General features: G+C 34.7%; 1 protein-coding gene across 9 annotated transcripts in view; it reads left to right on the top strand.

The window, feature by feature from the left end:
• Positions 1-24,814, top strand: part of DLG1 (discs large MAGUK scaffold protein 1) — a 257,311-nt gene that overhangs the window by 144,551 nt on the left and 87,946 nt on the right. For 8 of the 9 annotated variants that reach the window (XM_088024979.1, XM_028100854.2, XM_028100852.2 and 5 more), the window contains 6 exons: positions 809-862; positions 8,872-8,922; positions 11,589-11,713; positions 13,779-13,948; positions 15,475-15,611; positions 19,992-20,136. In XM_088024979.1, coding sequence (XP_087881105.1) covers positions 809-862; positions 8,872-8,922; positions 11,589-11,713; positions 13,779-13,948; positions 15,475-15,611; positions 19,992-20,136 — 682 coding nt within the window. The remainder of the gene's footprint in view (positions 1-808; positions 863-8,871; positions 8,923-11,588; positions 11,714-13,778; positions 13,949-15,474; positions 15,612-19,991; positions 20,137-24,814) is intronic. The other variant, XM_088024980.1, reaches the window with a different exon arrangement.

Below are 24,814 nucleotides of genomic sequence, written 5' to 3'. Positions count from 1 at the left end.
GAATAGCAGAATTATTAATGTTTATAAACATACCTCCTAAAATTTGTTTAAAGGATAGTCGTTTTTTGGATTCTAAGAAAGTGTCATTTGAAATGGTACTTTTATACTCTTAAATATGCAGGAGAAAGATAATTTTGAGGGGGATTATGTCAGTTTTCTGGTATGTTCGTAATATGTTCTGATATGTTTTTCATTTCTTATTTATTGCATTTTATTCTTTAAATTTTATTTCATCTACATAATAACTACTTTCCAGCTTAACCAGAAAACCAAGCTTCTTTCAGTCCGTACTTAATCAGACATATGTTATTCTACTTGGGTTTTTTGTTGTTGCTTTCGTTTTGGTTTTTTGACTGTTGTTATTCTGTGAGTTGTCTAGAATAACAGGTGGAAAGCAATAATTGCAACTGAAAATAGAATTTTTTTCTGGGTGATAAAAGATTGGAATCTTCATGATATCCTCGGGAATAGAAAAGCTAATGATTTCTGAGCAACTTCGGAAGAGTTCTTATGCAAAGCGTATTTGTGGATTTTTTAAGAAGGCTGGTAAACTTCTTTACAAATTTTAATTATGTCTGTTTTAGCAGAAATAATTTATTTCTCGAAAGCAAATTAAAATTAACTGTTTATACTTAATTCTTTTCATCTTGTGCGGGAAACTGGATTCGTTGATTAACATATGGAAAGCTCATATAAAATAATTTAAGAAATAGCAACTCTTTCATTTGCTTCTAACATTTGTGAATTTTGATACGGAATGTATAAATCGTCCTGTTAAGCTAACACATTTACAATTCTTTTCTTAAAGGCAAATCCTCCTCCAGTACTGGTCAACACAGATAGCTTGGAAACGTCAACTTATGTAAGTTCAATTTCCTCCACACATTTAAATAATTCTGCTTTTCCTCTTCAGTTTTTGATACATATACAAAGATCACAGCTTCATATTCTTCAATACATTGTACTTGTGATGTTCTTTCACTGGTCTGTAATTGTTAAAGTACGTGAAGCAATACTGTCTCTTTTTGGTTGTTTTTTCTCCCCCATATTTATGTAAAGCAGAAATGTTGAAATAGACATTTATAGTTTATTTTTAAATTAAAATTATTAATTTTCACTAAAGGCTGTTGCTGACCAGTGGTCACTTACACAGTGCTATATATTCAGTCATTTTAGAAATCTAGTTGAGTGACTAGATTATTAGTACCCAGGTTTATATGTACCTTCAAATATTAAAATGTTATAACTTAATACTAAATTGAGTAGTGCTTCTCTATAAACTTAACTTTGTTAAAAAGCGCTTAAAGATAAGCAGCCAGAACAGCAGAATCTAATCCAACATTTTTTACTCCAAAGGAAAATGTCTTGGAGATGTTTAAGTGGAAGTAGTTCCCATGTTTTTTTTTTTTCAATCAAATGGTACATAATTTTATAGACTGTAAAAGTCCTTTTTTCCCCATTTTTGAAATGTAGTTGATTTCAGTGTGTACTTTAAAACATTGCCTAATCCAAGGTCATGAGGACCCTTAGGTTTTCTTCAAAGAGTTTTATAGTTTTAGCTTTCATACTTAGATCTTTGATCCATTTTGAGTTATTTTTGTATGTTGTGGGAAGTAAGGGTCCAACTTCATTATTTTGCATGTGGGTACCAGTTGTCCTGTCCCATCACCATTTGTTGAAAAGACTATTCTTTCTACATTGAATGGTCTTGACATGTTGTAGGAAACCAGTTAGTTATAAATATATGGGTTGGAGCACCTGGGTGGTTCAGTCAGTTAAGCATCTGACTCTTGATTTTGGCTCAGGGTCATTAAGATTGAGCACTGTGTTTGCCTGGTTTTCTGTGTGGAGCATACTTAAGGTTCTCTCTCTGTACCTCCCCCCTGACTGCTTGCGTGCATACTCTCTCTCTCTAAAAAATAAAAAAGAAAAAGAAATACATGGGTTTATTCTGGATTCTTAATTCTCTACTAGTGATCTGTGTGTATCCTAATGCCAGTACCACATGGTATTAATTACTATAACTTTGTAATATTTGAAATCAGAAAGTATAAGTCGTGCAACTTTTTAAGTTTGTTTTGGCTATTCTGGGTTCTTTGTGTTTCTATATGAATTTTAGGATCAGCTTGTCAATTTCTGCATGCAACAAAAAGACAGCTAGGATTTTTATAGGAATTGATTTGAATCTCTAGGTAAAAGTGGGCAGTATTTGCCATCTTATCAATATTATGTCTCTAATCCATGAACACAGGATGGCATTCCATTTGTTTACATCTTTAGTTGTTTTCATTTTCGGTGTACAAGTCTTAGACTTCTTTTGTTTAACATTTATTCATGAGTATTTTACTCTTTTAATGCTGTTGTAGATGGAATTGTTTTCTTAATTTTATTTATGGATTTGTCATTGCTAGTATATTAGAATATAATGGATTTTTTGGAATTCATTTAGAAATATAATAGATTTTGATCTTCTGTCCTGCAACCTTACAGAACTTATTTACTAATGTTTTGGTGTAGATTCCTTTAAATTTTGTATATAAGATCATGTCATTTGCGAGTAGAGATAGTTTTACTTCTTCCTTTTGTAATCAGGATGGATGGATGGATGGATGTATGTATTGCTTAATTGCCCTGGCTAGAACCTGCATTACAATGTTTAAGAGAAGTGGCAAGAGCAAATATCCTTATCTTGTTCCTGATCCATGGTAAAAAGCTTTCAGTCTTTTACTATTAAGTATGATGTATTATACTCAATTTTTAGTATTAATTGATACAATTTCATTGGCATTGGGGTTGATTCTGTCTCTGTGCATTCCTGCTCTCTTTTTAAATAGTGAAAAATATTAAGGGAAGGCAAAGTTAAAAACAAAAATTCTGAGTTGTTGAAATAATTTGTTGAAATTTGTTGAAATAATTCTCATCTGTTTGTCTTTTTTTTTCCTTAAGACATCCTACAAATAGTGAAGGTTAGGAAAATTCATTCAATTTGACTTTGGTAGTTTTCTTACATACTAAAAGTGTCTTCACTTTTTCCATATATAATATAATGGATAACTCCCAATATTTTTTAAAAAACCTAAATGTTGCTATTCATTATTTAGGAAACTCTTATAAGTAAATTCTTCTGCTGTTAGTACTTTTGTATTTAATTATGTGAATTTTTCATTAGGAAGAACATTTTCTTCCTTCCAATACGTTTTTATTTTTAAATTCTTACCTTATGATGGTATATAGGTTTGAAGTTTTTAATTGCCTGAGATTATGCATTAATAGGAACTGTGAGTCACATGACTGTTGATAGATAAAATCTTGACTTTCAATATTAATGTATAGTTAGAAAGGAATTACTGAATTGAACCTAAACAACAAGTAATTAGTAAATTAGGCTTCTTTTTAAAACTTCCTTTGGAGAAGCCTTACGCTATAGGATTCGTCTGTCCTGTTCAGATATATTGGTATAGGCTGATGAGAAAATGAAAATCTTTGGGCCTATAAGGGACTGAGGACATCTGAGTTATAAATTTTCCTCTGCCTCTTTATGGCATATATGTATCCATAATTAAAACAAATTGTATTAAAAAGAAAAAATTTATACAACTTAAAAATTAATAAGTGCTGTTCCAGTATACTAGCAGCAACTAATTATAAATAAGTCAATTAACTCTGGCAACAAAAATATGAAATACCTAGCAATCAGCTTAACAGGAAATTATAGAGTTTGTAATAAGAAAACTATAAAACTTTGCTGATGGCATCAAAGAATACCTAAGTAAGCAGAGAGCAGAACTTACTGCTGAGCAGGAAGATAATGTAGAGATCATCATTTTCCCCAGATGAATCTGTAAAGTTGGTATAGTACCAGTTATAGCCCCAGAAAAGAGAGCACGTGTGTTTGGGGGGCAGGGAAGAAAGGGAGAAAGGAATGAGATAAAATGAAAGAGGAAGAATTTTAGAATTTACTTTCTCTGTTGCACTGGTCACATTTCAAGTGCTCAGGAACTATATGTGGGTAGTAACTCCGGTATTGGACAAGACAGATTATAGAACATTTTATCATCACAGAAACTTCTGTTGAACAGTGTTGATGTATAGAAAAGTAAAAACTCAAGAATAGTCAAGAAAAATTTAAAATAAGAGTAATTGTGAGAGATTTCCCTACCAAATGATAAAACATAAAGCATCATTAATTAAAGCAGCAGAGTTGTGGTCCCAGACTGGATAGATCAGTGGAATACAACTTAACCTAGACATATGTTGTATAATCTGATTTTCTTTCCTGGTCGTGTTTCTTTTAGATTAGTTGCTCTTAGTTACAGCTTTGTAGGGTTTTTTTCCCATGAATGTTAGGATTTAATATTTAGGAATTTACCACCTATTCTTAAATGCCTTTGTAATTTGTACCTTTTACCCAGACTGCTGCCATAACTTCTTCACCAGTTTACTTTTCTCCAGTTGCTCTTCTTCTGTTCCAAACTACCATAGCTCCGTTCCTGGAAAATCTGTTAAACCTATTTGATGCCCTGAAACTTTCAAGAATATTTCTCATTGCTTAGTACAGCATTCCAGACCTTTCACAGTCAGGCCCCAGTTGACTTCTAGTTTCTGCTCCAGCTTTGATCCCCTACACAATCCCTTTTGTTGATAGGCCTCAACTCAAAACCTAGAAAACATTAGCAATGACTGTTCTCAGGAAGTATTCTAGATCTACTCTCATATTTTTAAAGAAGAAAAAATTATTTTGTCAATAATATATTCATTTTGCCTAAAGATCAATCTCCTCTGGTTTTATTCTCATGTTACATCTCCCCCATCCTGCTAATTGAGAGTAATAAACCTTATATAATAATATAAATAATATATTAGGCAAGCATTTTATTCCTATTGGAAGCCACGTTTTGTAAAGATAGAAAAAGAAAACTAAGCAAACCAACCATTTTGTAGTTTTGCTGGAAAACATACTGCTGTTGAAAATATTACACCACCATTGTTTTTTTCACTTTTAATGAAGTGATACCTACAGAGTAATTTGTAGTTTTGGTAATGTACTTTTGGCATTTTGAAGCCCAGTTTGAATATGTTTAAAGTTGTTATCAAATTGTCTCTGTATATGAAATTATAAGACAGTTTTAAGTTATTGAGGGTTTAGGACTAAAGTCATTCAGACTTCCTATGGTCTTCTCACTTTTCACCTTTTTATGATCACTCTATGCTTCCTGGAATCCTCACTAGATCTCAGTGACTCAGCATTAAATTAAGCACCCAAGCATATTTACCATATATTTACCTTTTGAGAAGGCTTAATGGTGAAAATCTCAAATTTCTAAAAACAGAAATTAAGGTCACAGTATAGAAATTTTACTTATTAACACCAAAAGGGCAGTATAAGCACACTTATGTTGAATGTTTTCCAGAATAAAATTTCAGAGTATTTGGAAATAAACAAATGAACAAAAATAGAGCCCAGTGTAGCAGTTTTGAGATTTGGCCAAAGCCATGTGCCGAGGAGAATTTATTAACTTTAATGGATGTTTTTAAAAATAGAAGAGTAATCAGCATAAATGAATTGGGTGTTCAGCTCAAGAAGTTAAAAAAAAAAAGTCTGAATAAAGTAAAGAATTGAGGGGCACCTGGGTGGCTTAGTCGTTAAGCGTCTGCCTTCAGCTCAGGTCATGATCCCAGGGCCCTGGGATTGAGCCCTGCATCGGACTCCCTCCTCAGCAGGAAGGCTGCTTCTCCCTCTCTCACTCCCCCTGCTTGTGTTCCCTCTCTCACTGTCCCTCTCTGACAAATAAAATCTTTAAAAAAAAAAAAAATTGATAAAAGCAGAAAGTAATAGCATAGAATGGGATAGATTAATCAGTATTAAAACCACTTTGATAAGGACTGAGACTTTTAGCAAGTCTGAGCAAGGAAAAATAAAGATGATACAGATAACCTTTAGAATAAGGAAAGTGGTATAGCTGCAGATATGGGTTTTCTTTTTACTCATAAAAAAAGGACTTCCAGTCAAGTTGGTAGGCTGTGTATATGTATAAACCTCCTGCATTCTAGATGCGTAGAAATCTGTTAGAAGGTGGGGGAGGGACAGTAAAATAACCCTAAACTGAGAAGGCATTTTGAGATGAGAAAACAAAGCAGGCCACTCCATACAGTTTACACAGTTCTATTCAGGGTAACTTGCTGACCAGCAGAGAAGGGTGGATTCGGCTGGTTGACAATCCATGGCAGCTGCATGGCTATTCTCCATAGAGTCTGGGCCTCAGTTCACAGATTTTATAGAGTGAGGGAACTTGCAGAAGGGCATTGTAGTGAGATTCAGGGGTTCACATGCACCTAATTAATTACTAAACTTTAATTGGATCTTGTGGAGCCATCTGTACATCAGGGAAGGGAAAGACTGTATTACCTCTTAACAGATTCGTGGGAGGCCAAAGCAAGCCTCCCCACATCCAGGCCTTGGTGGGCATTTCTAAGATAGGTATTTTAATCTCCAAGGGGCATGGAACTTGCGGTGCCCAGAAGTCATCAAGCAAACATATGAACAAGATGAAGGGCCAAAGATGGAGTTATTGTCAGCACTCCTACAAAATGAAAGATTAAAAAATATATATTTATATATGCATTCATAACATCTCAAAAACAAGAAGAAAAGCTATTTAGGTGAGAAAGGGAGTTAGGAAAGTAGCAGTTGGATTTGAATCCATTAGAGCCACGAGAACCCAAAAAGGTAGAAGAGATGGGTTTCAAAAGCCCTGAAGAAAAAACCCTTAGGCCCTAAACTGGACCTGAATTAGGGGTGCTTTCTTATAGTATTGTGAAGAAAGCAAAGTAGCTTACATAGATGTCATTATTCTGTTGTTTCATTATTCTGTCACTGTGTAACAAACCACCCTGAAACTTTAGTGGCTTAAAAAACATAACCTAGTTTAAAAATATTACTCCCTGACTTTTATGCTTATTTCAGATTTAAGGTTTAATAATATTATATTGTTTCAAAAAAAAAAAAAAAAACAGTTCATTATTTCTCATGATTTCCAGGTTAACTGGAAGGTTCTTCTTCATATTGGCTGGGGCACTGGAAAAGGCTGGAAGATCCAAAATAGTCTCATTCATGTGACTGGCAGTTGATGATTGTTGCTAGTTAGGAGTGCAGCTGGGGCTCTTGGCCAAGGGCCTTAATTCTCCTTTGAATTCTCATTTGAATCTTCCCATGGGCTATTTGATCTTCCTCACATTATGGCTCCTAAGTTTTGTTTTTTTTTTTTAAGATTTTATTTATTTATTTGAGAGTGAAAGAGCACAATCAGGGGGAGTGGCAGAGGGAGAGAGAGAGAAGCAGGCTTCCCACTGAACAGGGAGCTGGACGTGGGGCTCGATCCCAGGACTCTGCGATCATGAGCTGAGCCGAAGGCAGACGCTTAACCAACAGAACCATACAGGCGCCCCTATAGCTCCTAAGTTCTAAGAAAGTACCTTCTAAAACAAAGGCAAATATTACAAGGCATCACGTGACCTTCAGAAACCACACAGCATCATTTGTGCCACATTCTTTTTAAACAAAGCTCATCTAGAACCTGCCTAGATCCAAGGGAAGGAGAAATAGATGACATCTCTTGAGGGTAGGATGGTTTAGTCATGTTGCAAAAAAACATTTAGGATGGAAGATGGGAGGCATCTAGAGAAATGCAGTTTATCACAATCCCTATTTGACTTGATCAAGTATTTTGCCCAGCCTCATATCATCAGAAATGTTAAAGCTATGGCATGAACCTGAATTAATCTGATCCCAAGGATTATTCACCTTTCACCAGTGGCCCTCACTGTGGAAATTACTACTTCCAGGAGGGAGTAGGGAATAAATTGGAAAGAATAAGATAAAGTGCCTGGTCTATAAGATGTGAGCAAGAACATGAATAGGGAATCAGATTTGGACATGAAATATATAAGTGAAATTTGTGACAGAGGAATCACCTAAAGTAACAGATGCAGAGGTGGGAACGTGCAAGATATGTGAAGGAAAGAGCAAGTCATTCAAATTTAATGGTATGTAACACTCATGAAGAAGTGAATTATGTATATTAGGAATGAAGCTAAGTGATAGATTGGGGTCAGTTCATGCAGAGCCTTGTATGAGAGTTTCTCAAAGTTTTGGAGCAAGTACATTATTAGATATGGGCTCCAGAAAGATCCATCAGTGTAAAACACATTAGAGTTATTTGGGCAGCAAAGAATACTAGTCCAAGAGTTGGGTAGATTACATTGGCAGTAGTCCAGAGGAGATTAACAAAGGCTTGAATCAAGGTAATAGAGATGAGAATGAAGAGATGATGGTTTTCAGAAAAATTGAAGTATTCAAATCAGTAAGAATTGGCACCTGATTAGATGTGTGGATCAAGGCAGTGAAAAGAGTTGAAGTTCCATAATATTAAAAGCTGTATGGGGACATCTGGGTGGGTTCAGTCGGTTAAGCATCTGCCTTCAGCTCAGGTCATGATCCCAGGGTCCTTTGATGGAGCCCCGCATCGTCAGGCTCCTTGCTCGGGGCGGGGTGGGGGGAGGGTCTGCTTCTCCCTCTCCTTCTGACCCTCCCCACTGCTCATTCACATGTGCTCGCTCTCTCTCAAATGAATAAATAAATTTTTTTAAATAAAAGCTGTATATGAAAGTCATAATATCATGAATGTCAACTCAATCACACTTGTACTCTTCTATTCCTTGAAAATTTTACCTAAAATTATTAAAATGAAGCCAAATTATTTGATTACTATCACATTTAACAGGTTTGCATTAATAAATCATACAAAAATTATGTCTTGACATTTCAGATTTTATATTCTAAATTTCTGTGCTACTTCTTTTTTCCCCCATTAGGTTAATGGCACTGATGCAGATTATGAATATGAAGAAATCACACTTGAAAGGGTAAAAGCTTAATTATCTTAAGTTTTTATGCATAAATCTGTTGTGCTTAAAGAATTCTTTAAATATACTGCTCTCTCATATAGAAATCAAGGGAAACGATCTTTCAAAAACAGAACCATGTAATATTAGTTTCTTTAAGTATACATATTATAAAACTAGCCATGGTATTTTTAGAACATGTTGCTTTTCTTTAATAACTTTTTTTAAATAAATTTTTATTTAAAATAGTTTTAGATTTACAGAAAAGTTACACCTAAAGTTTCCATTTATCCTGGCCTCAGTTTTGCCTATTGTTAACATCTTACTTGTTTCAACTAATGAACCAATATTGACATAATATTATTAACTAAAGTCTATACTTTATTTGGTTTTCCTTAGTTTTTATGTTTTTCTCTTTCAGAATCCTTTCCAGAATACCACGTTACACTTGGTTATCATGTCTCCTTACATTTCTCTAGTCTGTTTCTCAGATTTTTCTTTTTTTGTTTTATTTTTATTTTTTATATAAAACATTGATTTAAAGTATTTAGTATGCTAGTAATATGCTTATTGTTAACAGTTTTCTTTTTTAGCAAAATGATAACCATAGTTCTAGTGGACAATATCCTATTGAAAATTTATGCACTCCCCCGTCAGAAAATAAGGGTACGATTTAGATATGTAAATTTTCTTATAATATTTACCCCTTAATATCTGCATTCAGGGGGCACCTGGGTGGCTCAGTCACTAAGCATCTGCCTTCGGCTCAGGTCATGATCCCAGGGTCCTGGGATCGAGCCCCGCATCGGGCTCCCTGCTCCGCGGGAAGCCTTCTTCTCCCTCTCCCACTCCCCCTGCTTGTGTTCCCTCTCTCTGTGTCTCTCTCTGTCAAATAAATAAATAAAATCTTTAAAAAAAAAGAATATCTGCATTCAAATGATGATGTATTTCAGTAATGCCATGTTGTCTGACAAAGCATTTTGAGAAATAAAGTGTTTCACAGAAGTAAATTTCCTAAGTAACTGAATGTCTGTTTAAGGCTGAAATTCTGGATAATTAGATTTGTTTATATGTAAAGCCAGAATGGATTCTGAGTGAAACTAGACCTGAGAGGGTCTTTTACATGTATACTAGATCTTTATTGCCCACTACCTGAATTTGGGTTACTATAATGTAGTATGCATATTTTAATATGGTATTTTTTTATTTAGGTTTTTTTCCAGCTTTCTTGAGATATAATTGACATGTAATTCTAACTTTTTATCTTATTCATTCTTCATTCTTTCCCAGTGCCTTTTAAATTTATTTAGTTAGGACTGGACATTGTTGTTTCACTTGCTAAAAAATTGAGTACCAGGAATTGGAGAGATGTTGTTAAAGGATGCAAACTTAGATGAATTAATTTCTGGAGATCTAATGGACAGCATAGTGATTATAGTCAACAAGACTACATTATATACTTAAAAATTGCTAAGAGACTAGATCTTAAGTGTTCTCACCACAGGAAGAAATGACAGTTATGTGACATGATAGGGATGTTAGCTAAAGCAATGGTTATAAACATATTGTAATATATAAATATGTCAGATCAATACATTGTACACCTTAAATTTATACAAAGTTATATGTAAATTATATCTCAATTTTTTAAAAAACAAGAAGAAGAATGTGAGTACCTGAGTGACTTGGTAACATCACACAGCCATTGATACTATTATTCGTATTCTAGTAACTCTTAAAGACTTTAGACAAAAAAAATTATTAAAATAGAATTTTGGGACACATCATAGTAGAGGGAATATTTAAGCTATTTAATATTAACAGTTAAGTAATCAGTTCAGATGTATCTGCTTATTTGCATTGCCTGAAAGCCAGAGTTAGAACAGTTTTGCAAAAATAAACAATTTTTTAATACCGTTGCTTAGAACAATTGTCTTTAAAGACTTTTTCGTAGCAGTAGAAACTTTTCTTCAAAGAAAATCTTATTCAGAAATATAGTATGTAAAAACTAGCATTGCTTTGGCAAAATTGACTTTGTTATCAAGAAAACTCACCAATTAACTTCTCAGGTTGGACTTTTAGTATTAAAAAATGCCTTTTGCTATTCAGGTGTCTTGGTTAAAGATGTCAGGGATAGGGGGAAAAAAACGTATCAAGGATGATGACTTAACAGATACAATTTGGTCATTTTAAAGTCATCCGATGGCAAGGTTAGTAAAAGAAAAGCACCATCCCCTACCCCATTTTTAAAAAGCTGAAATAATGTTAGTTTTACCTACTCAGAAATAATTGCAGCGGGAAGATCACTTCACTTTTTTTCTCTTAGGAGACATTTGCCTTACCAAACATGAGTGAGATACATTCTAAAAGAAGAGACCTAATAGTGACACCCCTGCAGATGGGTGACTGATCCAAGGGCAAATTGCACATACTTTGAAAGAAAGAACCATAATAGACTATACTTCAAAAGTACTTGTTTAGTACCTACTCAGAAGTAATGCCTTTGAATTCTTCATAGAGAAAAAAGAGCTTTCCTTAATATTTCTTAATTTAGAATCTTCATATCCCCTACACAGACACCTTTATGTATATGTTCCCTGAGTTAGTACAGTTTCTAGGTTCTAAACTGACAGGAACCTATCTATAAAGGTAATTCTTACACTCAGTTTTTTGTCCTTTATCCCCAGGGAAATTCAGGGCTTGGTTTCAGCATTGCAGGAGGTACAGACAACCCACACATTGGAGATGACTCAAGTATTTTCATTACCAAAATTATTGCAGGGGGAGCAGCTGCCCAAGATGGAAGATTACGGTATGTTTTGCATTTTATGTTGTGATGCTGAATACACTTTGTATATTTTTCTTTAAGCAGATTGAACAAGGCATCTATACAAATAAACACTATCATAATAACCAACATAAGGTAGATGCTCAAATAAACAAATGAATGAGATAATTGTGCACTAAGCATTGTTTCCCCCTTTTCATTTAGGAATTTAGTTTTATCTCAGATATTATAACATGTTAAATAATAAATTTGATTGATGGTTTTAAATGTTAGCAAATTGGGGGCACCTGGGTGGCTTAGTCGTTAAGCGTCTGTCTTCAGCTCAGGTCATGATCCCGGGGTTCTGGGATCAAGCACTGCGTCAGGCTCCCTGCAGGGAGCCTGCTTCCCTCTCTTCAGCTTCCCCTGCTTGTGTTCCCTCTCTCACTGTCTCTCTCTGTCAAATAAGTAAATAAAATCTTAAAAAAAAAAATGAGCAAATTTATAGAAATCAGAGAATTCCCTTTGTTTTTAAATATATTCACAAAATCTTTTCCATTTATTTCCTGGGTAGGAAACATGTATATAAACTTAGGATACAAGAGATGATATATATCTGAGTTTGTATTCCATACCACAAAAAGTAAAGATTATGCAGATTTTAAATAAATTAATACATTTTCTTAATTGAGTTAATGAAAGTAATATTGGTCTGTTTAAATTCAGTGTTCCATTGTAGAAGATATCTTTAGCACACTTGGTTGTTTCCTTAGACCATAGATTATGGCACTTTTCCTATTTCCTTGTTTGTTGGTTTTTATATATAAACATATATGTGTGTGTGTGTATATATATACATACATATATATATATATGGTAACAGTCATCAGTGTTAGGACTAAGGACTTTTATATGGTCTGTTAAAAATAACATCTGTTTTTAAGGCTGTTGTTGGTACCTTCTGAAGCTCTTCAGTTTCTTCTCACTGGATATGACAGGTGATAGATTAATGAAATCAGTTGGATATAAAATTAATAATCTGACCATTCATGTAAATGCAGACATTTACTTCCCGATTCTGTTACTGGTCTTTTATTTGTGCTTATGTGAAAATTAATGTGTCCCATCTGTTTCACTGAAGAACATACCTTTAATACTTTAATATATCACTGTCTTCGCATACAGAGTTTCTTTCCTCTTAAGAAAGCTATTATTAGGATCAGTTTTAATATTTTAATTTGTCTTTTCTCCTTCCCTGCCCAATTTCAGATGATTTTTTCCCCCTAATGCAATGTTATGCAGTTTAAACTGAGACCAGAGCTAGGGGGGGAAAGTTAGGACTAGAACAAATCAAACTTTAAAAAAATATATTACTGTGTCAAATTAAAATAAATTATATGAGAAACCTTTTAATTAAATGAATGTAATCTTTAGCTTCATATAAATTTCAAGAAATAACTTTATTTTTTTAAATGTATCTAGTTTGAAAAAGCAAGTCAAAAAATTATTTTTAGATATATCAGTGATTATCTCAGTTTTGCCACCACTGTCTCTGTGACCTTAAACTAATTATTTAGTCTGAACCTCCATTTTCTTTTCTTTGAGTCACAGCTCTGTCAGTCATTATCTGGGTGACTTTAGGAAAATTATTTTAACTCTTTGTGCCTTAATTTCTCCATTTGTGAAATAGGAATATAAATATATAACTACCCTTCAGGTTGTTGTAAGGGTTAAAACACTAAAACAAGTACCTGGCAGGTGATTATTGTTAAATAAATACTAAAATGCTGAATAAATAAAGCATAAAGTACCTTAACGCTTACACAGTAAGCATACAAGAACCGTACAAATTATAGCTGTCATTATTATTTAATATTTTTGTGTGATAATCTGTTGTTTGCACTTTTTTTGCTGGCCCTCGGAAAATATTTGTATTTATTTATATGAGTATTTGATACTGTGGAATTTAACATGAAGTTTCTTCATATATATTTTCTCTAGTAAATAATTCTCTTTACCTTAAAAATGAAAATGACAAAAAATTATCAAAGTGAAAATTAGATATTTTAATATTTAATTTTTATTTTTAATATTTTGGGTTTTTCCTCAGGGTCAATGACTGTATATTGCGAGTAAACGAAGTAGATGTTCGTGATGTGACACATAGCAAAGCAGTTGAAGCATTGAAAGAAGCAGGGTCTATTGTACGCTTGTATGTAAAAAGACGGAAACCGGTATCAGAAAAAATAATGGAAATAAAGCTGATTAAAGGTCCTAAAGGTATGGGGTGCCTGGGTGGCTCAGTTGGTTAAGCGTCTGCCTTCAGCTCAGGTCATGATCCCGAGTCTGGGATTGAGCCCTGCATAGGACTCCCTGCTCAGCAGGGAGTCTGCTTCTCCCTCTGCCCTTCACTCTGCTCATGCGCTCTCTCTCTCTCAAATAAATAAAAAGTTAAAAAAAAAAAGTCCTAAAGGTATGAAATAATCAAAGATTATTAAGAAATTACTGAAATAAATGTAACTTTATCAATTTATTTGTTACATTCTAAGATTAACAGTACTGGTAATCTACAGAATGTGTGTGAATTTTTGGAATTTCTCCCTCATTTCTGCTGATTTTTGTCTTCAGGAGAATTCTACTTAAACACTTGTAAGTCATGTATAGTGTTGCTGTTTTCTAATTATCAGTCTACAAATACATTTACATGCAGATGCACAGGCTAAGTTAAAATAAGAAAATATTTATGTGTGTCATTAGCAGTTATATCTGCAATGAGGACAGTTCATATTTGATATCTGAATTTTGAAAACATTGATGGGATTGAAGATAAATGGAAATATTGATTCTAATTTGTAGCTTTGTGGAAGAAGTAGTATTCCAACAAATGAAAAAAGGAATAGAGAGCTACTAATTTGTCTGGTTTTAAAGCTATGGGATTTATGAATTACAGAAATTCTTCATTTAAAAAATTCGTAAAGGGGCGTATGGGTGGTGCAGTCAGTTAAACATCCAACTCTTGGTTTCAGCTCAGGTCCTGATCTCAGGGTTGTGTGATCCTGCCTGTGCCGGGCTCTGGGCTCAGGGCAGAGTCTACTTAAAACTCTCTCTCACTCTCCCTCTGCCCCTCCCCACCTCCTCCACCCCATCCCCCTACAATCAAGTTCACTCTATCTAAAATAAATCTTTAAAAAAATAAAAGTAATTTACAGAATATTGGAAAAAGAACAAAATTATCCACATATCTGAAGCCTATTAGTTCTGCCCACCACCAAAAATTTTTTTTTTCTCAATTGTTTTAATCTTGTGAAGGCATTAGAACTGTTAGAAGCACAATCATGATGGCAGCAAAAGTGAAACATAATTTTATAATGCCTCTTTGAAACAAACAAATACATTTACCAAAAGACTTTAAGGAGTAACCTGAGGAGGGGGGGAAGGAACTTATTTGTAACTATAGGAACACCATATTTTATATATATATATATATATATATATATATATATATATATATATATATATATATAATTGTCCACTGGCTACAAAACAAATACATAAGACTTAAAAAGTAGGCACATAGGTGGCTCAGTCACTTGAGCATCCGCCAGCTCTTGATCTCAACTCAGATCTTGATCTCAGGGTTGTGAGTTTGAGCCCTCTTTAAAAAAAAAAAAAGCAAATAGATTCTATTGTGTTTTAAAAAAAAAACATGAGTGTGAATAGACTATCACCTTCTAGTTTTCAACCATTTCTTTGGATTTAAATTCACGTTAAATGATGAAATTTCAAAACTCGTGTTTTCCAAACAGGTCTTGGGTTCAGCATTGCTGGAGGTGTTGGAAATCAACATATTCCTGGGGATAATAGCATCTATGTAACCAAAATAATTGAAGGAGGTGCAGCACATAAAGATGGTAAACTTCAGATTGGAGATAAACTTTTAGCAGTAAGTATCAGAAATCTGTTATTTTAAAAATCATTTTGATGTCTTCTCTTTTTTTTAAACTGTAATTTCTACTTGCCAAAAATGTTTAAGTGAATACTAATCATGCTTTAATCAAAACCTGAAAAATTATTCTTGGTATTATCTTATTAGCTCTTTTTTCTCCCCCTCTGCTAGCTTTCCCCTATCTCTTTTTTTTTCTTTTTTGTTGAAGGGTTAGGGAGTTGGATGCACAGAATTGTTTAAATAGTGTCATCCTTCATGTGACTTTTTTCCTTTTTTTTAACTTAATTATAGTATAATGAAAATTGCTAAAGTCTACCCAACCCAAAACTAGAATATCAACAATTTGTGGTTTTTATTCATTTGCTTTTTAAAAATTGTTTAATCACATACATATGCCCAAATATTTTGTTTAATATTCTGAAAATTTTTTTAAAGGCTCTTTTGCTGAATGTAGTCTTTTAATACTTTTTTTAATCGATATTGGTTTACTGAGATTTATCCATATTGTTGCCTAGAGCTAAAATACATTCATTTCACCTCTACATAATATTGTGTTCTGGAACTATACTGCAGTTTATTTGTCCAGTCTTCATCAATAACTGTCCGAGTCTATGTTCCCTGGAAAAATAACCTGAAGAAAAGCTACCATGCTAAGGTTTTGTTGGGAAGCATAATCTCAGAAAGTTAGAGTGAGTGAAAATGAAATGAGAGGCAGAGAATAAGGGAAAGTCATTACAAGCTATTATGTTTCTGAGCTGGCCATAATATCATAAGAAAATGTCTCTGATTGACTGTCATATAGGACAGTCTTCCAGGCAGGTGATGTGACACTATTAAACTTTAGATCCAGCCGTCCAGGGAAAAGAAAGGATTTGTCTCCCTGTCTCTTCTTTGGTAGAGTCTACCCCATGGAGCTAACTGTCCTAAATTTCTGGACTTTTACTCAGTTCCTCTGGGCAAATGCTAGGGAAGCCAGCTCCCATACTCCATGGCATAGTACTTCCTTTGAACTCAGAAGTGGTGGAAAGAACCAGAGCCTCAGTGATCTAGACAGATCAGACACAGGCTTTTGATATCTTACAGCTCTCACTCTATGGAACAACATACCCAAGCACAGCCCTTACCCTAGAAGAGAGTGAAAGAGCTGATGATGGCAGGAGACAAGGTGAGAGAAGCAGTAGCCAGGACTCTCCAGTAGCACACAGCCAAAGCCTAGTGGGCAGGTAGGCTCAAGCAAATCTGAAAAGGCATATAAACTAGGTCTAATATAGTGGAGAGTTGGGTTATTTCCTTTTTTTTTTTTTTTTGGTAGTATGAATAATTCTGCTAGGGAGAGCTGCTGTGTGTTCTGGTGAACATGTACATACAGGAGTTTCACTTAACTATTTATCCTAAGCAATGGTCATGGAATGTCCTTTTAGTAACATTATAGCAAAAACAGTGTGTTTTCCAAACCGGTTATAAAAATGTACACTCCTGTCAGCAATATATAAATGATTTCTTTGTTGTACATGCTGTCCAGTACTGCTTATTGCTGCAGCAAGGAGATATGCCGATTGTTTTCAGGTTAATAATGGGGAAGAGGAAAGAGCTGACTTTGAACTGCTTTTCTGCGTGCGCGTGTGTGCACGCGCGCGCGCACACACACACCAGTTGAAAACAGCTTTCTTTCTCCACTTTGTACTTTTTAATTTCTTAGATACCATGTTTTCTTTTATAGTTTTTCCAGAATAAGTTTCAGTGGTTGGGAAGCCAGCAGTGTATGCTGATTGACCATTTAGTAAGGCTTTGGTTGTCATAATCCCACTGAAATTATCGAATTCTTAGTTCTCATTTTAATTGACAATCAGGCATTCGGCACGGTTTCCTCCTTCAGACACTTTTTCCATTTTGCTTAACAGTTACCATCCTCTTTCCTGGTATTCCTCTTATCTCACTAGTCTTTACTTCTCATTTTCCCTTTTGGTGCATCTTCTCCCTAACCTCTAAACATTGAAGTGAGACAGGACTTGGTCCTTGTACACTTTTTCTTCTTTTTGATAGGTGGTCAAATAACTTACTGTCTCATTGCACATGATAGGCATAAGTATTGTTTTCTGACTTCAGTTTTATTTTTACACACATACACATATATTTTGTGCTCAGCTGGAATATAAAAAATTTTAACAGTGGTTCTTGGCAAAACAGTTGAAAAGCCCTAGGAGATTTCATCTAGTTTCCTTTCATATGTCTCAAGAGTCAGGTTAAATTTAATATATCTAAAAATGAACTTCTGAGTTTCATCCTACACCCCACCCACCACCCTCAAATCCTGTTCCTTGCACAATCTTCACATCTCATGAAATGGGAACTTTATCCTTCTATTTGCCCAGGTCTAAAACTTCAGGATCATTCTCCTTCCTACTCCTTATTGAATCCCTTAGCAAATCTTGTCAGCTCTTTTATCTGTTACCTAACTCTGCTTAAGAAAACACAAAAATTAGTGGCTAAAACAACAACAGTAATTATTTACACTTCTCTAATTTGGGTAGGGTTCAGCCAGGACAGTCTGTCTCTGTTCTGCATAATGTCACCTGGTAGCTGAGCCAGGGCCAGGAAATCGACTTCAAAGTTCAGTCATATGTGGTAGACAAGTTGGGTTGGCTGTCAAGTGAGAGCTCAGCTGGAACTGTTAGCCAGTGGTCTCCCCCACATGGCTACATTAGACTTCTCACAGGATGGTGAGAAGAGGGACATATCAAAAGACAGGCTCCCGTGTGTGGCATTTATCAGTCCTTTCTTTGCATCACAGTTACTAATGTCTCATTGGCTAAAGCTAGTTACATAGCCAAGCAAGGTTCACTGTAGGAAGGGATTTTACAGGGATATGAATACCAAGATGCATGGCTCACTGCAGGCCACCAAAGGAACAGTATACCACAGCTGTATATTTCAAAATGCAGGCAGTCCTTCACTGTACATGGTAGTGTGGGACCATAAAAATGACCATGTGGCTGAAACCCTGCAAAGCAGCATTAATAATTGGTGGTAAAAGTTAATGATTGTTCTGTGACCTTTAAAAATTTTTGTCAGAACATTAAAAACTCTCCTGTCAATTACACAGGTACAAATTAGGGAAATGAGGAATATACTGAAATGAGTATTTGTTTAGTACATTGTAATTTTAAAACATTAGAAACATTTATGGTGTTATATTTCTTTGCAAAAAAAAAAAAAAATTACCAAAAAGAAGAGCAAAGTTAACCTAAAGGTAGCAGAAGGAAGGAAATAATAAAAATTAGAAGTTAATGAAATAGGGAACAGGAAAACCAGAGAGAAGATAAACCAAAACTTGGTTCTTTGGAAAGGTGAACAAAATTGACAAACCTTAGCTAGACTGATCGAGAGAAAAAGGCTCAAATTTCTAAAAGTAGGAATAAAAGAGGGGACATAAGGAAATACTTTTATTTATGAACAATTATATGCCAACATATTAGTTAATTTAGATGAAATGGACAGATGTCTAGAAAGCCACCACTACGACTTTTATTCAGACTGTATTGAAGACTCTAGCCAGGAAAATAAAAAGACATTGAGATTGGGAAGGAAAAAGTAAAAATTAGTAGAATACATCTACAAATATAGTTTTACTTGTATATAGAAAATCCTAAGGAACCTACTGATAGAACTAGTAAGTTTAGCAAGGTCAGTTCTGTTTCTATAACAGGAGATAGATGAATGACTAATAACTGAAAAAAGTCTCGACTATTAATTAAGCAGTGAAAGTAAAAACTTAATGTACAAATTGAAACAAGCTTTTTTATAAATTGATACTGTTCGGTATTGGCAAAAGCCTGAGTAGATGGGTATGATACACTCATATTCTTTACTAGTGAGTGTAAGTTTATTAGAAGTCATTTATTTAGAACAGTTTAAATACCTGTTAATATTGGAATGGCTTAATATATTATGATATAACCACATAGTGGTATACTGTGCAACAGTTTTTTAACTCTATGTGTCCCAACATGGAAAGATCTCTTAGATACCTTATATTAAAAATCCAGTTGTAGAATAAAAACTTTAATATAGTCTCATTTTCTTAAAAAAAAATCTAAAATATACCTACATATATTCATAAACACCTTAGAGTAGAAGAAGGAATAGGCTTGGGGATTGGGAGGAATAGGGACTGGAATTAAGATTGGCTATTTCATTAACACATATAAACAACTTCCTGATGTGATAGTAAAAATGGGTATTTTCTTTTCACATACTTTTATATTCCTTAAATCACTCCTGCTTTCTCCCTGTGTTTTGGTATAATTGTTTATAACCAAAAAGGAGAAAGCTAGTGAAAATGTCCTAAAACAAATGTCTTTTGGGATATTCTTTTAGGTGAATAGTGTGTGTTTGGAAGAAGTTACTCATGAAGAAGCAGTAACTGCCTTAAAGAACACATCTGATTTTGTTTATTTGAAAGTGGCAAAACCCACAAGTATGTATATGAATGATGGCTATATACCACCTGATATCACCAGCTGTAAGTCTGTTTGCTTAAATCTATCATATTTCCCTATTTTTAAATATTTTAAAGGAATTATATTAAGCATTTTAACTAAATAGTTTTTAAAAATCAAATTTAAATCAATCTTGATAGTAAGAAGAGTGTGTCCTTTTTCAAAGTTTTATATAGGTAACAGTCACCAAAGGTATTTGCAAGTAATGCACATTCTTGTTTTGCTCTAATAGTTTTGGAATGTAGTGCAGAAATTTAACAAGCAATTCTTTTAAAACCATGGTAATTTTGAGGTTTCTGGTGCTGCTGGTTCATGGACTACACTTTAAGAAATACTAACATTAAATATTTCTACAACTTGAGCCTTTCTGTGCTCTGTTATGTGAGCACAGATATTATTTTTGTACAAACTCCTAGTGTATTACCTAACTGTATTTGTATACAGTACAATTGTGTTGCCTAGAAATGAACTGTTATGAAAAGTACTAATGTAATTTTAAGTTTCCTGTTTGATTTTCGGTTTCTTTTTTAATGTACAAGCTGGGATAAGATTTAAATACTGTACTTGTATTTGTTGAAAAATGGAAGTTTTATTTCTTTGGTGCATTGAGTTGATATTAGAAGCACCCGTGTGTACCAGAGACCTTAAATGTACTCTCCGTAGGCTGCTTTTCCAAGTCTTTCTCCTTTAAATTGTAGAATTTTAGAATATTTGTGGTTTTATAAATCGCAAGTTTCCAGTTTTAAAACTGTCAAAGTTCGTTACTGTCATTAATCATTATAAGTTCAATATAAATTATATTTTGAAATGAATATACTGTCTTCCAGTGGTACATCTTCATTATCTAACCATTGATTTATTAATTACTCAAGGATAACTGAACCTTTTAAAATAGTATTCAGTCTCTTTAATGGAGGATGATGTCTTTTTTTTTAATACTTCATTTGTGTCAGAACAGAACTTTGCTACTTGTTAAACATTCTCACATACAGTTGGTCTTACACATGAACTTTATATAAGGGCTTTATGTATTTTTATTTGTGATTAGACATGCAAATTCACTAATAAACTATTTTATGCACCAGTGTAAATATCAGTCTTATTTATTATGCTGCCTTATCTATTCAAGACAACAGCGTGTTTGTAACAATTGTTCTGTGAACTGAGAATTGGTGTCCTGATTATGACCAAACACAAACAGGCAGGCTGCTTCTTATATGTCGAACTGAAAAAAATAGTTGTTATTTTTTAATTGAATTATCCCTTTTTACGTATTCTAATATATAAACAATGGAAGAGCTAGTCCTAAAGAGTAATAATTAAATAATGATTGGTTGTTTTCCTTATAGGCATAGATATATAATCTTTCTTTTTCTCATCTATTGAAGTAATAGAACATTGTGAAAAAGTTGCTTACCCTTGCTAGTTCAGCTCTTCCATAAGGTTCTATTTCCATTCCCCCTCTTTTCTTAGGCAACTACAATTATGAATTTTGTTATATACTTCCAGCCCACGTTCATACCACATAGGCTGTTCATATCATTTATCTATGTGTTTTTTAAAAAGCATTTGTGATTCAGGGCACCTAGGTGGCTCAGTTGGTTAAACGTCCAGCTCTTGGTTTCAGCTCAGGCCATGATCTCAGGGTTGTGAAATCCAGCCCTGCATCAGGCTCCACACTCAGCACAGAATCTGCTTGAGATCCTCTCCCCCTCCCCTCCACTGAATGCATGCGCTTTCTCTCTCTCTCTCTCTCTCTCTCTCTCATATAAATAAAATCTTTTTTTCAATAAGGCATTTGTGATTAAAAACTTTTTACAGGGGTGCCTGGGTGGCTCAGTCGGTTAAGCGTCTGCCTTTGGCCTGGGATCACCCCCGCATCTGACTCTCTGCTCAGCAGGGAACCTGCTTCTCCCTCTTCCTCTGCCTACTGCTATGCCTACTTGTGATATCTCTCTCTCTCTGTCAAATAAATAAATAAAATCTTTTTAAAACAATAAAATAAAAACTTTTTACAGAAATTATATTTTTACCTATCACTGTTTCTGAAGTCCTTGTCATCAGACTCTCCAACTTACTACCTATCCCTTATGTTGTCATCTAGTGTCCTCCTCATCAATCTGGCTTTAGTCACTAAAGATTTTAGTGTCAGGCCCATTGTCCTTGCCACTACTATTCATGTTGTCATTCTTAGTGATGTCCAGCCAAAATTCACACTGATGACTTATTCAACAGTCTGGCCTCTTTGTTTCTTGATCTCTTTTCTTCCTAACTATCCTGCCCTCCACTCCACCTCAAATACATGCTTCCATATAATAATTTATATCTTAATCATTATCAGGGCACCTGGGTGTCTCAGTTAAGCCCACAACTTCGGCTCAGGTCATGTTCTCAGGGTTGTGGGATTGAGCCCTGAGTCAGGCTCTATGCTCTGTGGAGAGTCAACTTGAGATTCTCTCTCTCCCTGTACCTCTGCCTCTCCCCAGCCCCATGTGCTCTCTTCTCTCTCCCTCTCTCTTTCTCTATTTCTAATAATAAATAAATCTTTAGATGTTTTCATTATCAGTATCTTCACCACCTCAATTCTTTGACTGCATACCTCGGTTCATTTTCCCTATTCTAGCAATTCATCCTCATTTTGACCTTCCATCCTTTGACACTACAACTTGATTGCCCCCTTGTGTCTCCACTTGTCTATGTTTTTTAGCTTAGCTTCCATGATTTGTCATGATACTCTCTTCCTTGCACACATCTTCTATTCCCTTGCCCCCACCCCCACTTCCTCCTTGGCAGAATCCCTGCCAAGGTTCAACTTGCTGTCTTCCTTCATTCCTGCTCCCTAAAAAAGCAGAACATCGCTGGAGAGAAGTACAAAACTGTAGTTTGCTATGACCATAAATTTCAGATAGGGTCATACTCTTGTGGTTGTAACCAAAATATAGATAATAACCAAAATAGGGTACCCAGGAATAAAAGTAGTTTTCTTATTGAAAGAAAAAAAAGTCCATTAGATCTAACAGAGAACATAGTTTCTCTGATGACATCAGAATGCTCATTCTGGTGCATTATGTGTCTTCTTGCTTTTAATTTATATTCTTTTCAGCTGGAAGGCCTCATTGAACTTCTGACTTGGTCATTGATCTCTTTCCACTTTTACTTCAAGTACTTCCACTTGCTTCTCTTCTAAACCTTGGAGGGCTTGGATCATTAACCTTGATACCTAAGGACAAAAAATTAGGCTCCCTTGTTTTGTAGTTCCCTGGGGAATCTTTTCAGTTAGGATGTGGGGTATAGAAAATAGCATTGTTTTATCTGATCCTTCTTTGGGGATGTCATTTCTTTGATAAGAACATTAATTTTTAGTCTCTTCTGTGTTGAGATACTGTGCCTTATAGGTAAGAATGACTCTTCCAGAAAAGATCCATTGAATAAAGACACAGTCTGGAGATGGCAGGGGAAAAAGTACCTTTTCTGGTTTGTGCAGTTGACTGAATTTCTTGTCCACTTGTATATTGTTGTCATTGTTCCAACCAGAATTGATAATGCGGCAAAGAAATTTGAGTCACAAATCAGTAAACTCTAGACTTTAAAAGGCCGGTGATTACAGAGGTTCACATGAGTGTCTGTTGCGTTAGAGCAACATGCCAGTTCCCTTGAAAATCACAAGATACTCTTGCTTATCACCCAGAAAAGACTTTGGACTTTGAAAGTCAAGAGCCATGATTGAAAGCCCTTTGGCCTGAATGCAGAAGAGCATCTTAAATACAAACTAGACAGAAAAGAGTTACTGTAGAATACTGCAAACCTGTAAAATGAAAGATACACTAAACTTCAAGCCCTATACTATCAATAGACATTGTAACTTTTTAGAGAGAGATGTACCCATGCTGATAGAGCATACATTTTTTCCAGTAAGCCATGATATCGTTTATTAGCAGTTGTCTTTTACACTGGTCGCTTCACACTCCTTTTACCTCTCAAGCCACTATAAAACTTTGAACTAATGATCCTTGCATTTTTGTACTTCTGATTGTGTTATAATGCTTTGTGCATAGAAGACCATATATAATGAAAGAAGAGACTGTTGGTTAAGTAATGTATATTACAGCTAAATTTTGAAATGCTTTGTAACTTTATCATAAAGCCTCAGGAAATTAAATATTGCTTTCAGTGGGTTTTGATAACGATGCAAATAATTCAGATGTGTTGCATTTTTAAAATTACAACTGAAATGTATTGTTTATTTTCTCTTCTTTTTTTTTTCTAGAGAGAGAGCACAAAAGTGCAAATAGGTGAGGGGCAGAGGGAGAGAGAGAGAGAGAATCTTAAGCAGACTCCATGTTCAGCGTGGAGCCTGACTTAGGGCTTGATCTCATGACCCTGAAATCATGACCCAAGCCGAATCAAGAGTGGAGCACTTAACCTACTGAGCCACTCAGCTCATTTTTTTTCTATTCTTAGATCTCACTAGAATTACAACCTATCTATGACATTTACTATTATTAAAAGGAACCAAGCAAGAGGGGCACCTGGGTCACTCAGTCGTTAAACGTCTGCCTTCGGCTCAGGTCCCAGCACCGGGCTCCCTCCTCGGCAGGAAGCCTGCTTCTCCCTCTCCCACTCCCCCTACTTGTGTTCCCTCTCCTGCTGTGTCTTTCTTTGTAAAATAAATAAAAAATCTTTAAAAAAGGAACCAAGCAA

The sequence above is a fragment of the Eumetopias jubatus genome, unplaced genomic scaffold (genome assembly GCF_037043125.1).
Source record: "Eumetopias jubatus isolate StellerSeaLion01/CBP00866 unplaced genomic scaffold, mEumJub1_p1.0 scaffold_1, whole genome shotgun sequence".
NCBI lineage: Eukaryota > Metazoa > Chordata > Mammalia > Carnivora > Otariidae > Eumetopias > Eumetopias jubatus.
This window is presented reverse-complemented; position numbering and strand designations above follow the sequence as displayed.